Source organism: Artibeus jamaicensis, unplaced genomic scaffold, assembly GCF_021234435.1.
Source record: "Artibeus jamaicensis isolate MK-2021 breed Jamaican fruit bat unplaced genomic scaffold, CSHL_Jam_final contig_923, whole genome shotgun sequence".
Taxonomy (NCBI): domain Eukaryota; kingdom Metazoa; phylum Chordata; class Mammalia; order Chiroptera; family Phyllostomidae; genus Artibeus; species Artibeus jamaicensis.
The window spans coordinates 3,856,906-3,872,975 of NW_026522014.1; the positions used below are offsets into that span (position 1 = coordinate 3,856,906).

A 16,070-nucleotide genomic window follows, 5' to 3' on the forward strand; every position below is an offset into this window, starting at 1 on the left:
GACCTTGAGTTGAGGATCTTTTAAGATAAAAAAAGGAAGAAGTATAAAAGAAAGAAATGGTAAAATGCATCAAAACTTTTAAACACTTGTTTTGAAAAGTACTCTTAAGAAAATGGAAAAGCAAGCTAAAGAATGCATATCTGCCAAATATTTATCTGATAAAGAACTATATTATTCAGAAGATACAAAGAACTCTCACAGTTCATCAAGAAGATATATAACCCTACTAAAAATATGCAAATCAACTAAAGAGACACTTCACTGAGGTAGATACAGTTACCTGAAAGGCTGAAGTTAAAACATGTCCCGACCCAAAAACTCACGTTTGCATATTCCTAGGAGCTTTGCTCATAACAATTGAAAACCAGTAAAACTAAGTTCCGATGCCCTTTAACTGATAAATTGATGTACACAATTTGTGTATATCACAATAACCCTGACATTTGTAAACTGTTTAAGAAAGACTGACAGGATGCTGAGAAGTCTAAACATTTTCCTTCTACGCACAGTACAGGCTCTGGCACAGACAATATCCCTTTTTGTTATGAAATCTTTTCTTACAAAAATATAAGCATGTAGTTCTGTAACATAACAATATCACACTCGGGTACACCATATGATTTTGGGTGAGATGTTCAAATTAAAACTGTGAATTATTACACCCGTATTATTCAACTGCACCCAAACAGGCCTTACTTCTGAAGGACCCTGTATCACTCTGCCCTTTTTGGAAGACATTGTAATATTAAAAAGAAAATTTAAATAAATGATAAGTGAATTTTTATAGATATGAAGGTGTTTATTTAAAATTTATACCTAGGCATATAATTTCTAAATAATGAAATAAAAAAATTTACTTAAAAATCATTGATACAGCTGAGATTTCCATTTGAAATGCATTCAATCTTGAGATGTTTTCACTTCATTTACATCATTTTAACAAGAGTTTTTGTTGCTGTTACGCACAAGGGGAAATTGACATTTCCACTTTTTATCAAAGTGATTTTGTGATCGTGCATAATGAAGTGCCGTTCTAGTGGAAGGCCGTGGAGGAACTGCCATGTTCACGGATGTCATCAGTCCTTGTGACTTTTGTGATTACATTACTCCTAAGACTACAGACCAGAGGAGCAGCCACAGGGCTTTCAGACCACAGATAGTAGAACTTTTTCTTAAATATTTTATTCATTTATTTTTAGAGAGAGGGGAAGGGAGGAAGAGAGGGAGAGAAACATCTGTGTGAGAGAGAAACATTGAAGGGTTGCCTCTCTTACACACTCTGACTGAGCAGGGACCGAACCCACAGCCCAGGCATGTGCCCTGACCAGGAATCAAACCAGCAACCTTTTGGTTTGCAGAACAATGCCCAAAACTGAGCCACACCCATCAGGGCAAACTTTTAGCTTATATATATGAGAATGGTCAACAGTCACTTGGTTGTATAGGACTTTAACATCTAAACACTACCAGCAAATTTTATTGATTGATAGATTGTATTTTCCCGTTGCCATTGACCCCCCCTTACACCTACCCCTTCCTTACCCGGCCACCACACTGTTGTCTGTGTCTATGAGCCCTTTAACCAATTTTCAGCAAATTTTAGTGAAAGTGCCAAATATATTAATACATTTACCACCACTAGTTCAAGTAGAATTAAGTGAAATACTTAAAAAGCTACCAAGTTCAGAGTTAGGTCATAAAATGTGAGCAAACATGGGAAAAATGAGACACGTTTTTTACAAAACTTTCCAGAAGTACCAGTGTCCTTGTGACCGAAAGCTCTAGTCCTGAGATTGAGAGAGTAAGTCTTATGCAGGGTTTTTTGTTGTTTTTTTTAAAGATACAGCATTCAGGGTTTTGGTGTACGTACAAATAAGTATTTGTTAAAAGAATGTGTGAATGAAAGAATTATTTGTGTAAGACTTAATAACTATATCCTAGTGTAACTTCTCCTTTTTTAAACTAGCTTAATTCCACATTGAGAATTTTTAAGTGTTGACATCAAATGCCATTTTCACTAATGTATCACTTTTATTAGAATAACTTTTGTCCATAAAACAAGGCACTCATAAATCATATCTCAACATAAACTCCCACAGAATTCACATAGGACATGTAGAATCTTTATTTCAATTCAGCAAATTGTTAGTGCAACTTTATAGTTGTTTATTTTTTGATAGCTCACCAGTGTATTCAATAAACTAATCAGATGCATTCCATATAATCCTGTCATCTAAACTTTAAAAGACAGTATATGGGCATTGCCTGCTCTCATAATAGGTAAAAAGACAAGGAAAAACTGATTTATCTGACTTTGTCTATTGTATCTCAGCTCCCAGGGGAGAGGGGACAGTTTGTAGGGAAATAGTTCACATTGAATCAAGATCATTATTTTGAACACCAGAACTGAGCCATGCTAAAAAACATAAACCTTAATTGCATATTTTGGTTTTAGTATTGTATTACACACACACACACACACACACACACACACACACACACACACACACACACACATATATATATATATAACCTTAGAAAATACCAAATTTTTAAATTTAAATATCCATTACAGTTTGGTTTCTGTTACCTCATTCTTTGTAGCTGAAAAAATAAAAAGACCACCCCATTTCTTATTGAAGCAAAGGAAAAAAGTGAGGAAAGTAACAAGAAAAAAGCTTTTCAAAGGATCCTGAAGTTTAGAAACTGGGCACAAGCGCCGTTCCCGCCGGGTAGTGTCTGGGGCAGAGCGCGCTGTGTGCGGGCGTCACGTGCTCAGAGCGACTGGGCGTCGCGGGCTTTAGCTATATTTTTGATGTTTTAAAAATTCAGTTTAATGTGGTCGTGTGATCCATATTTATCTTTTGAGGGTGACTGATATTAAAATATTCAGAGCATACTATAGTACAAGTATTATGTCTTTTTCCTGTGGTTGACTCACAAAAATCCAGTCATTTTTAAAAACTAGTGTGATTCAAATAAGAGGTAACTAGGACAAGTGTGTACTTTTAAATACACTCAGCCCTATTTATATCTTAATATATTATCTAGATAAAAACAAGACTAAACATTTATTAAATACTCTCTAGGTGCCAGGTAATTAGTTAAGGTTTTTGTGTGGATTATATAATATTTTTGTTAGTTATTTTCCCCTTCTACAAACCTGTTAAGCCCCAAGTAACACAGCATATTTATACTATGAATATGAATCCATACTGAAATAATAACCTTAATTTAAATTTTACATTTTCTACTGTATTCTATATGTGCTAGATTATACATATACTGTTATAAGACATATTTATAAGGACTGCTTTAAAGTGGACCATACATATAAGAACATAGAAAGGTAATTTGAATGTTATACATTTTCCAAATGGGAGCTTTTTATTAGTTTTGCCATAATAATAATAGTACCTTAAAGTCCTCCTATGTTTATACCACATTTTATTCTTCAGACACATGGATAGATACTCCTTTAGACATGTGGAGTAGATACTAATTTTCAATGAGGAAAATAAAGACAGAGAACAGTCAGTTGCACTTCTAGGTGCTTTTCCTCTGGGCCATACTCATCAGAATGAGTTCTAACAGTGCAAATGTACACTATTAGTTATAGTCACAAGACTTTAAAGATGTGTTCAGCCAGGTGCTCTAACTCCGCCCACCTTACCTGCTTGAATGAAGACATGTGTACTGTAACAACACTTTTAAAAGTGAGTGTATTTCCTGAGAGGAGTTGTCTGTTTTATATGCAGTTACGAATCACTTCTGTTTCATCAAACTGTAAAGTGATTTTGAATGTGAACTAATATTGGGCAAGTAGTGAATAATGTTAAATTGTAGGGGTAAATCCATAAAGAAAGACAAGCTGTGATTTTGAGCAACTATGCCTTCATGATTTAAAATGCTGTTTTCTTAAGCAATATGGAACAATTCTTATTTCCTCTGAACCTTTGATTATATGTAATCGTTCTTTTAGGTTTAGCATTTATAAATAATTGTAGCTTGGAATTAGAGATCATGTTTTCAAGACAGGAAGAAAGTTGCACATCATATTGGAGTTTTGATTTATTATATTATGTAATTACATAATTTATTATGATATAACCTAGACTTTAAAAAATTATTTTCTGCTTTAAAAATTCCTCACAAGGTCTTTCTTAGGATTCCTTCATTCCTCTCTAAAATTAGCAATTAAATTCAGTTTCAACTATTTGGCAAGTGGGACCACGTCTTTCTCTTCCTGAATTGTGTTTAGATTAACTTTAAACACTTGCCTTGCAGAGGAAATAAACTTTCCATTCTTAGGGAAAATTGTTAAACTAAAAGATGGACAATGTAATTCTCAAATGAGTTTAAAGAACTGATGGCCTAAATGAATGCGAATTCTAATTTACTTACTATGAGCTTGGCTACAATCTCATAGAGCTTGATTAATATGCATAGTTCTTGATGCATATGCATATGCATTTTGTACAGTATTGCTTCCTTAAATCTCCTGTTATCTTTATATAGGTAAATTATACCCCCTTAAGCCCTACTCTGTTGTGCATTTAAGGAAAGAAAAGATCAGTATAGAAGATTAAGAGGTGAACCACAGATAGGCAGAATATAACAAATCAAACACATATATCATTTGAGTGTATATCTCTGTATATGTGTGTATCTGCAATATATATATATAGATGAGGGTGTGTAAATAGAGATCCAGAATATATAAAGGACCATTACAACTCAATAATAAAAAGCCAGGCAACCCAGATTTTTAAAAAAATGGGCAAGAGATTTGAAAAGATACTTCACTAAGAAAGACATATGGATGGTCAAAAAATGTATGAAAAGACACTTAAAATCATTAGTCATCAGGGCATTAGACATTAAAACCATTATAAATACAATTAGATACCTACCCAGTTGAATGGCTAAAATTTTAAAAGACAATCCTATGTGCTGATGAGGTCAAACAACTTCAACTTTCATGCATTGCTAATAGAAATATAAAATGGTACCACCATTTGAAAAACATTTTTTCAGTATTTCACCCACACCCAACAACATTCTCATTGCTTTCTATAGAGAGAGGAAGGAAGAGAGAGAAAGAAAAAAATATCAGTGTAAGAGAGGATCATCTACTGGGGGCCTTGTTATATGCACCCAGTCTGGGCATCAAAACCCTCAATTTAGTTGTGTGCCCTAACTGGGAATTGAACCTGCAACCTTTTGGTCTATGGGATGATGCTTCAACCAACTGAGCCACACTGGCCTGGGTAGCAATTTTTTAAAAAATTAAATATATACTTAGCATATAACATCAATCCTACTATTAATTATTTGTCTAAGTTAAAAAATGAAAATTTATGTCTCCACAAAGACTTGAACTCAAGTTTATAATAACTTTGCTTATATGATCCAAATCCAACCCAAATACCTATCAGTAGAAGAATAGATGAACCAAATCTAGCAAATCTGGTACAATGAAATACTATTCAGTGATAAAAAGGAACAAGTTGCTGATACTTGCAACAACGTGGCTAATTGTCCAAAACTTTATAGTGAGCCAAAGAAGCCAGACACTCTGTCATTCTGTTTGCATGATACGCTAAAGACACATCTACTAATGGCCCAGGGTGAGAGCAATTTACTGGAAAGGGAGATGGTATATTTTGGGGTAATGGAAATGTTCTGTATCTCTATCAATGTACTGTTTACAGGTTTATACATTTGTCAAATTTATCAGCCTGTACATTAAAAATAGATGTATTTTACTGTGTGAATTATACCTGAATAAAGATGAAAATTTTAGTATTTATAAATTCTACTTATAGTATATTCTTAAAGGAAAATAGCTCAGATAATAAAACAGACATGCAAATATAATATCAAAAGTAAGTCCTGTTTGAAACTTCATAAAAGTCTTTCCAAAAACCAATGAATTATTAACATCTAAATATAAAAATTTGGACATTTAGTGTATTTGTACAGGGAATGTGGAGTATTTCATTTAAAATTTTAATTGAATGTAGCAATATATTGTAATCATAGGAAAGCATCAGTTAAATATAGAAATAGCTAAGTCACATACAAAGTAGTGATGTTAAATAATATATAGAAATTATATCACAAAAATATTTTATTTGTATTTTTTAAAAAATAGAACCATATGTTAGTGTGAAAAGATGTTAAGTGAGTATTAATTTGTTGAGCAAAACACATAGTATTAATGAGGACCTACTATAGGGGACTGTGCCTTGCAATAGATGACTTTCCTGGTTTTTCCTTTATACTTTTGTTCCTACAGGAATTAATACAAACGTATTTCCCTTAGTCCCTTTATTATTTGAAGGCATATTCCTCCTTATACCATCTTTCTCCAAAAGAAGTTAGTTAATTCCCTGCTTGTCCTCATTTTAGTTTTTCATTTTAAAACCAAAAACATCCCACCTCCATTAGTTTCCCCTTTTTTTTCTTTATATCCAAAGTTATAGTAACTTAGCAAAAAGTTAGTACCTCCCTCTGTATATATGTATCCACCTAAGGTATGCTATACCTCAAAAAGTTTTCAAGCAGTTTTTGCTTTATAAGGATGACATTGTTATGGAAATCTTAAGTTCAGTAGTACAGGAAATTAGGTGGTTGCTTCCATGCGTAGGGAATCAAAAACGTGTAAAGTACTGTTGAATGAATTACATTTGTTTTCTCTTCTCCCAAGGTAACATTTTTTATGATCATGTATTTCTCTTTCTTTCCCTTTGGGCTGCTGCGAAAACCACCCTAAATGGCTCAGTTAACCTCTCCTGCCACCCGGGCCTGCCATTTAAAGTATGGCGGTGATGCTACTACTTTTTTGAGGCTTCCTGAGCCCTGATGAGATATCAAGCTTGGTAATTGGTTACTTTTGTTAGCTCTCCTATTTATGAGACAGTCTAACTGTATTAGCCTTCTTTAACCTTCCTGCAGATTTGTTATTGGGCGAGAAAAACCAGGACAAGTGAGTGAGGTTGCGCAGTTGATAAGCCAGACGCTGGAACAGGAGAGGCGCCAGAGAGAACTGCTGGAGCAGCACTACGCCCAGTACGACGCAGACGACGACGAGGTAGGCAGCCCGGCGCTCTCCTCTTCCCACGTTTCTTCTCGCCAGGTTCCTTCTTTGTAAAACTCTGTTTACTTTATAACAGTAGGAGAGATTCTTTGCAGTTTCCCAAGGAGAATGTGGCTACATTCACCCTCACCGGAAATAAATATTACTCAAATTTGTTATTCATTTATGAATCAAGTAATGGTATTATGTTTACAGTGTGAAGACGTTGGAATCAAAGGTATCATCTCATCACTCTATGAAAATAAATTCATTGAAACAAAGAAAAGTTAAAGCACCAAAATGTCCATAGTAGCTGTCTTTAATGTTCGAATTGGGTGATTTTTCTTTCTCAGCTTTATGTTCTTCCAATCTTTACCAAATTTTCTATAAGTATAATGCTTTTTCAAGAAAATCCATAAACATTTTGTGTGAAAAAGCACACATACAACACAGGAAAATACTAAAAAATCACTGAGTGTTTTCTTTTTTCCAGGAAGAGAAAGTTCTTTGGATCCGCTCACTATGATTTGTGCTAACATAATGCAGAACAAAGCTTTTCCACCAACACATATTCCATAGAGTAGATACATATTGGAATAATTTTGCATCCTGTTCTCTGTAGAAGATCAAGTAAATGAGTAGAAGCTAACCCCCAAGTGAAAACGGCTGTCCGGAACCCTTGTGTGGAGTAATCTAACACAGATGCTGGCCTATTTCTAATGTAAACGCCAAACATGCATTGATGTCATGGGACAACGCGCTTTATTTTAAAGCTGCATGTGTTTCATATTGGCATGTCAAAAGATCCGTCAGCAATTTAGTTGTAGTATTTCATACTCCATTAGCATAGTGAAATTCAAGCAAAATAATTATTCTTTATTTCAGCTGGTATAAGGACAGTACAACTTAATATCTTCAACTTCTACTCATTTGAATTTATTCTTTGTCCAGAGCTTTTTTTGGTTTGTAGCCAGGATGTAGTGAAGGTTAATAAACAGATATTCAAATATTTTTCATGTACCTTTAGTTTGGAATGTTTTAGCCCAAATATATTTTAGTCTTTTCATTTGCTTGTAGTATAATGAGGATGTAATCTCCATCAATTGCAGCAGGAAATTTACAATGGCGCATTAGTTAACTTTCAATCAAAGAGTACACATTAGAAAGTCTTCACGTGAATGATTAGTCTCCTAGAATTCTATTTAGTTGATTTAGTTTTTTTCACTTGCAGAATTCATTTGACATGGTGCGTATTTTTTCATTATACTGAGATATTTTGTATGGAAATGTTATCTTGGATTTAGAAACTGAAAGAGTGATTACTGAAAGAGTGATATTTGAACTTTCATCTTACCTAGTTTTTCCATCTTCTGCGCTAGTGTTTTGTGTTTCAACAGAGATACTGATTTGCTTTGACTACAAGTCTGTTTTAGGGTCATGGAATCATTCTCTGCAGGTCTGGTTCTTACCTGCTCGCTTTGCTGCGAAGGATTTGGGTCTGAGGTCCGGGGTGCGTGGCTCATGTCAGGCAGTGGAAGCTGAGGAGACCCAGCTTTCCAGTCTCTGTGGGCCCCCACGTCTCTGGCCACAAAGCACAGGGATTGGGCTAAAGTCTCAGTTCTTTCCAGCTTCTAATATTCCATGAGTCTCTGAAATAAAGCATCTGGTCTAACAAAGAAATAGGGAAAATCAAATAGTTTTTAAGGTTCTCCAAGTGAAATTTTTAGATCCCATACTACTACATATTTCTCAGGTTATTTTGACGAATTGATCATATTCATCCCCAAAAGTTTTCAACTCAAGCAGATAAAGCTTTATATATAAGTGTATAAATGAGGGGGTACCCCAAGATGGAATTTATTTATAAAAAATTATGTATTTTTACATGTCTAAGCATCAGTCACCTTCAGCGTACTCTCCATTAGACACAATATACCTACCAAGTTGTTTTGTCCACTGCTCAAAACAGTTTTTGAACTTGTCAATTGTGATGCCTTTCAGTGCTTCTGCCGTCTTTTGTTTCAACACTTACATTGGCAAAACATTTTCCTTTTCATCCAGGGAAACAAAAAGTTTCTTGGGGTGAGATCAGGTAAACAGGGAGAGTGGGGTACAGGGGTCATGCCATTTTTGTTTAAAAACTGTTAACACTCATTGTGGTATGGGCAGGTGCTCCTGTAAATCACCCATCATGAAATGGGCAAATACATGTGAAGAGTCTTCAAAACAAATTCACTGAAGCCAAACACAGCCTCTCACAACAATGCCAGTTGGTACACTCATAACAGATGGGTTCCTAGAACACTCACCTAGTAAGGAAAGCCTGTACTAAAAGGGGCCCGCCCTCTAGAAGATAACTCAGTTTCTTTTTGGCTCCTTCCTCATATATACACACAATTTTCTCTAATGTGATAATGAGTAAATGCAAAAGAAATATTTGTTCCTCAATATTTGCACTTAGAAAAGCATCATATGGATTTTTCTTGCCTCTTTTTATAAGGAAAGCAGAGTGGATTGTCACTTAAAGTAGATATTTTCAGCAGGAATGGAGGTAAATAAATATTCAGTGTCAGGCACTTTGCAAGGTGCCTTTCCCACTTGATTTTGTGTCATCTTAGGGCAAACAGAGAGGTTCTCTTTTCTCTCTCTAGAAATGCAGCAACTGAAGCTTTTCCTAGTGGTACAGCTTGTAGTTGGCACGTTAGGATGGGGAGAGGGTTTTCTTTGCTCCAAAGCCTGGCCCCTGCAACCCACTGCATTTTGTGGTGGAGCGGGCAGCTGGGTCCGTGTGTATTCAGGCGCACGCAGAGTAACTGGCTGACAAGAAATGTCGCTAAGAGGATTCTTGTTTAAAGTGTTGGAATATCTTGTAGTACTTCGGTTCTGTGACTCTTTGTTTTTTTAATAATAAGAGAATCAAATTCTTGAAGGGTTTCTCACTCTAGGTAAATACTTAATCCTTAAGTATCCTAAGAAGACAGGGCTTTAAGGGAAGAATAATTGAGTATACAAATATTTTACAAAAAATAGAGTTTAGCTTTAGGTTAAACTTTTTCTTCTGTCTGCAAGTTATAGAAATAGGAGTCAGATGTTTGCCACCGTGCCGTTCCGAGCAACCTTCGCTGTACCGACCCGGTCCAGCGGCCTTTGCCGCTGCCTCTGTCCCTCGTGCTCCTCTCCGACTCAGGTTTCTCTCTCCCCTGCTGCCGCCGCACGACCTAGCCCCAGATGCCCAGCTAAAACCAACTGCAGATTTTCTGTGCATCAAAGAGACGGAAGCTGTCCAAAGAATGAAAATTCACTCTTGTGTAAATACTTCAACTTATCCACATAACTTAAATTCATTTTTTTACTAATGCAGCCTACTATTCTTAAATTGATTTAAATGTTATGCCTGTATTTCTTATTTACTCTCTTGTCCTGTTAATAAAAAATAAAGTGCCCAAGAAACGTAATGGAAATGAGATGGACGGATAGTGGTTATCCAATGGGGAAATGGTCCTTGAATAATTTAGTTAATTTTATATGTAATTGAGCAATTTATTGATTTACATATCTTGGTTAATCCTGAATTGTGTAATCAGTCACTTAGTTTCTCACTCTCCTTATTTATAGAGTCATTTTATGATTTCAGAGATGGAATCATTTTTATTTGACTGTATCCCCTGTGGTATTCCCTGAGCCAGCCAGGAAAACCTCTAATTAAATGCAGAACAACCAAGTCCATCCAAGTAATTTCCAGAGCCAGCACTTAGATCAGCATTGTCTCCTGAAGGATAGATAGCTTCTGGTTTTGGTCAAAGCATCCAAGGTTTATTCTAACTTGGAACTTGTCACTTTGACAAAGGGGAGTTGCTTGCTTGAATTGCCTACAGGGAAAACACTGCAATGTGATAAATATAGCCAGAAATTGTAAAGGTACAGTGGTCCTCTGTTGGAACCATATTTAGGATTAGGAGTACTAATCATGTATAGTGTGTGCTTAAATATATCTGTTTTAATGCTTTAGGAAAGTGTAAAATGCAGAAGAATTTAAAATACACATGCAAACACACACACACACACACACACACACACACACACACACACACACATAATCCAAACTCTAAATGTCTGCATTTTTTCTAGGCTTTTTTCTCCAAGTATTTAAACTAGAAGAGTTTATAATAAGCAAACAACCAATTCCACTTTAATTTGCATTCCCATATCTCTTTATGCTCAATGTTAAACATTCTGATTTTTAAAAAGCAAAGTTAAAATGTCTCTAACTAAAGGACAAAGGATACAGGGGATCCTATAAAGAGGAGGGAGATATAAATCTGAAAAATTGAAAAATATTAAATGCGGATCTGTGATTTAGTGATTGCATTTCTGGATTTAATAGAATTATTGTTCGTTTCTTTTTCTTTCTCTCTGTCACCCTCCCTCCCTCCCTTCTTTCCCTTCCTCTCTCTCTCTCTCTCCCTTCCTTCCTTCCTTCCTTTCATCCTTTCTCTCTTCTCTCTCTACAATCCGAAAGGTAACCATGGAGGATTTCAGTAAACCTCTCAGACATTCAGCACTATCTCACGAAATTCTGGGGGTATGGTAAATTTTTCCACTAGATTTTAATTTTCAGTAACAAATTAAACCTCCTGCCATACTCCACACACTCAGTCTTTAGCCTTTGTGTGGTGAGATGATGTAATTCCGGTATGTTTTGTGTGCTGCGGGTTTTGTGGTGTGTTTTGTGTATCTGTTTCTCTTCGAGAGTATTTTGCAGTGTTGACACGCTGTGGGCTCAGACTGGCAGTGAAGTACAGACGGGTACTATGCCACTTTTTTTAATGAAAAATACATTTGGTCATTCACATTAAAATGAGCTGTTTTACATGCATGTTTAATGTTATAAGATTATTTTGCTTTTGCCTCTTTATATATTATTTTAAAATATATTATTCATTACATGTTTTTCTTTTTTATATATTTTATTGATTATATTATTCATTACATTTAAAGTCTTAGGTTATTAGCTGGAATTTCAGTCTCTTTTAGGCAACGGTTCATAACAATGTTAATCCTCACTCTAGAAATGAAGGCTTCCTTTTTTTAAAACATAACTTAACCTTTCTATGATTTGTTTCCATTGCTGGAAATTAATATCATTATAACTGTATCATGGCAATAGTGGTCACCTTTTTAGAACCTTTGGAAGCATTGGATACAGTTTAGAGCAGCCGCCTGCACAGATACGCATTTCCATTGCTTGTAGTGACATGTACTAATTAGAGGCCAAAGTATAATGGGAGGCTTGGCTTGCATACGTGTTAAAAGGTTTACAAGAAGAGAAATTTTGTGTGAAAAGCATTAAAGGGATGACATTGTATTTTACTCATGCTGTTTGCTGTTCCTGCCTGGAACAGCTTTTGTTGTATGAGCAAGAGATTGCAGTTACTACGGATGGCCTTTCAGTCATGTGAGTTGACTTTATCCCATGTTATAATGTCAGAAACTGTGAGTCGGGGCATTCTCTCAGTTCTCAAAAGTATATGTTGTGGCAGGGACCGCAACTTCAGGGTTTGTGGGGTTTTTTTAATTCTTTATCTGTCGTTAGTGGGGAAAAGGCTTTTTTAATTTTTGTTGTCAACCATTTTAGAACACTGTGGCTGAGTTGCAAGGAGTGCCTGGCAACTGCAATAACAATAACAACTATTTCCTTAAGGTTTGTTTTCTGGTGGGAAGTACTGCTTGTCTGTCCCTGCTTCACATGTGGAATTAAATATTCTGTGTCTTATTAACTAGCTGTCTGCTCAGAAGAACTTCTCTGGAGCTGTGTGTTTTGAATGTTGAATGACAGTGTGAAGATTCTCCTTTGAAAAATAATATTTATTCTGAAACGTTGTTCTGAACATTTTAGGTACAGGTTCTGCAATGTGGACTCGCTTCCTAATATTTAACCCTGGATGTTTTTAACCCCTAACACTTTAAATAGTAATTCACATTAAAGGGAAATAAGAATTGTTCAACAGCAGGGCTGTATGATGTTGGTACAATGCAGTGTACAAAGTGATTTATATCGTCTTTATATCCAGTGATTTTTTTAAAGAAAAGAATTGTGTGATACAAAGTTCTTAATTTTTCAAAAAACTACATGCACATATCTTTAGATATGTAGTTATCTAAAGTAGTTATTTACATGATTTATATGGTGGATGTGCCAAATGTCTAAGAAGGTGTTATATTATAAATAAAATAATTCTCACGATCTTTAGCTGCCAATGACAGAGATAGAGAAGCTTGAAAGTGAAAGTCAGGTGTGTGGAGGGAAGACCAGCCGGTGGTGACTAGAGGAGCCTAAAGAATGGGAGAAATAGAAAACCTTTGAAACAAGTTGTTCGGAGACTCCAGTTTGACTGTATCTCTAAAATTATTAAATGTAATTATATTATTGGGCTTCTGACCCCCAGATCTACAGTAGTGGTCATTTTCATGGAAACCCAGAACCATAAGGTCCTTGGAAAAGATTCAGTGGAAGAATGTATCCACACTTGAAATAACCTAAACAGCACACCGGCGTGCACACACATAAATTCACGCACATACACTCACATAGACACACACACAACCCCCAGGAGGTAAATATCCTTCTCTACTTGAAAGGCCCTCTTTAGAAATACCCTTTGTACATGGGAACAGTGTTATTCCAAAAGTGAGCTCAGGCAGGAGCACGAGCAATGTCCACAGGAGATAGAGGTTTTAATATAAATCTTTGGCTGGGTAGTGTCATCTTTTTGTAGCTCGTTTTCTTTATTTTATCATAATGCAAGTGACTGGAATGTGTTTTCCTGCGATTTTCCTCCAGCTACCACATTGTGGTGATGTTTATGCCTGTGCCAGATGGAAAACACCAAAGAAACTTTATCCGATTTCTCCATGCCATTAAATTCTGCTGAGAGTGTATACTTTGTAGTTCCTAGAAACCATGCTGGAGCAATTCTGTGTTACAATGATGAGCCACAGAGTTCACAGTGTTAATCAGATGCCATACAAACAAACACAAATGACAACATTTTTCAACTTCAAAAACGTGTATAAGTTGAATATAACTTTTTACCAAATAGTTCTAAAATGCTAAACTCACAGTGAGAGATGGGCCGTACAGACCCTTTCCAGTCGGCCCTCGGGGTCCTGCAGTTCCCCAGGCCTGTGCTCCTCCTGCTTCCTCTGCCTTGAACACACCGACTCTTGGCTGCCCTCGTATACCTGCCCGTCCTGTTCACCTTTCAGGGCTCTTTTTGGGTTTCATCCGTCTCCTCCAGAAACCACCTTGGTCTCTCAGCTGGGCTGGGCAGCCTGTTTTTATGATTCGCGAGCACTAGGTGTACCTCTATTATTATTTACCCACAAATCTGCCTCACTAGTGGGTAACCTCTTCGTTGATAGGCTGATTTTAAATACAACCAGGGATGAGCACAGCACTGGGTAGATTAGAGGAAGCCAAAGACTTGAACTGAGTTGAATCACTCAAAGGATGTTAAGATGAAAATTGGGGAGTAAAGTGAGGAGAATGTAATTTAATTAGAAACATGATCTGAGACAGTGATGGAAGAACAGCATAGAATCTGAGATAAGAGGAATGCCAAACCTAGAAAGACTGGAGATTGGACACAGGGAAGGGACTGAAGGAGCACTCTGTGCTTGTTTTTGGCACTTTGGGAGTTAGTAGTTTTCACTGGTCTTTTGCTTCCACATTTTCATTGTTCTCAGAGACCATGATTTTCTAGAAGACTAGCTAGACCACACTGCAACAAAACTGCCCGCATATAAAACCAGAAAAAAATGAATGTACATATTTCATTCTTTGTAAAGCTTTGGGACCTTAGAAATAGCAACTTGGTGACTCATGTTGACATGACTTCTTTTTAGTCATAAGTGAATAAAATGCAATAGAAATAATAGTCAAAATGTCCTTAATGATGTCAGGAACAGTACTGCACAGACAGCCTTCTTCTCGCCGATGCATTAACTTAGAAAGACTTCAATCACAGAAATACATTTTCACCAGCAATAAAAACTAAATGGTGACCTAACCAAGGACTAACAGCCTAAAACTGCCTTGTCACAGAGGTTTACTGGGACTTGCTAAGGCCTCCATGTATTTAAACTGATACGATGCTAGTGAGGGTGGTGGTAGTAAAAACTTACTTGGTGTCTGAAATGCCACTTCCCAAAGGGGCTTTACAATTATTTTATTATATATATATATAATTGAATATATATATATATATACATAATTGAATTGACATATAATTGAATAGAGTAAAATATGCAGATCTTATATAATTTGATAATTTTTATATGTGTATATTTCAATATTAAAATGAACAGTGATGAGGAATAGTGTATATTCAATAAACCACCAATTTAAAATGTGTTTAGGATAGCAGTTTGATGCATGACCAGCACCACAATTAAGATATGAACAACTCAGATAGTTCCCTTATAGAACTTCACAGTCACTCTCTGCCCTGAGCAATCAACCATTCAGTCTGCTTTCTGACATCATAGATAGGTTTTGTCAATTCTAGAATTACATTTGGCATAAAGTATGCCTTTTTTATGTCTGGTTTCTTTTACTTTTCATATTGTCCTATTTATCTTGAATGCTCTATATAGTCTGACAATACTGTAATTGGTATTGCTCTGAGTTACGGTAGATAGAGCTCAGGGCTCATCCAAGATGGGATATCTAATTGGAGGATTTCAGCCTAAAGCAAAAGCCCTCAGGTCTCCACTGCTCTGGAAGATGAGAATAAGTCTGATCTTCCACCTCAGGGACTGCAGGGCAGTTTGCCAGTGTCAAACCTTGATGCTGAGTAAGAAGAAAAATTTCTTCTGAGACACTGTGATCACGGCAGCCCGAGTTTACGCTGCCCTTTTAGAAGAGAAAAAACAAGCACATCCTTTCTTGAGGGATTTCACCTTCAGTCAAAGCCTAAAAGTTTAAGTT

The 16,070-nt window shown here is 36.0% G+C and overlaps 1 protein-coding gene across 1 annotated transcript in view; it reads left to right on the forward strand.

Annotated features, from left to right (window-relative positions):
* PPP1R9A (protein phosphatase 1 regulatory subunit 9A) overlaps positions 1-16,070 on the forward strand; it is a 271,034-nt gene that overhangs the window by 173,111 nt on the left and 81,853 nt on the right. Inside the window, 2 exon segments of the mRNA XM_053655080.1 lie at positions 6,961-7,096; positions 12,717-12,782. Coding sequence (XP_053511055.1) covers positions 6,961-7,096; positions 12,717-12,782 — 202 coding nt within the window.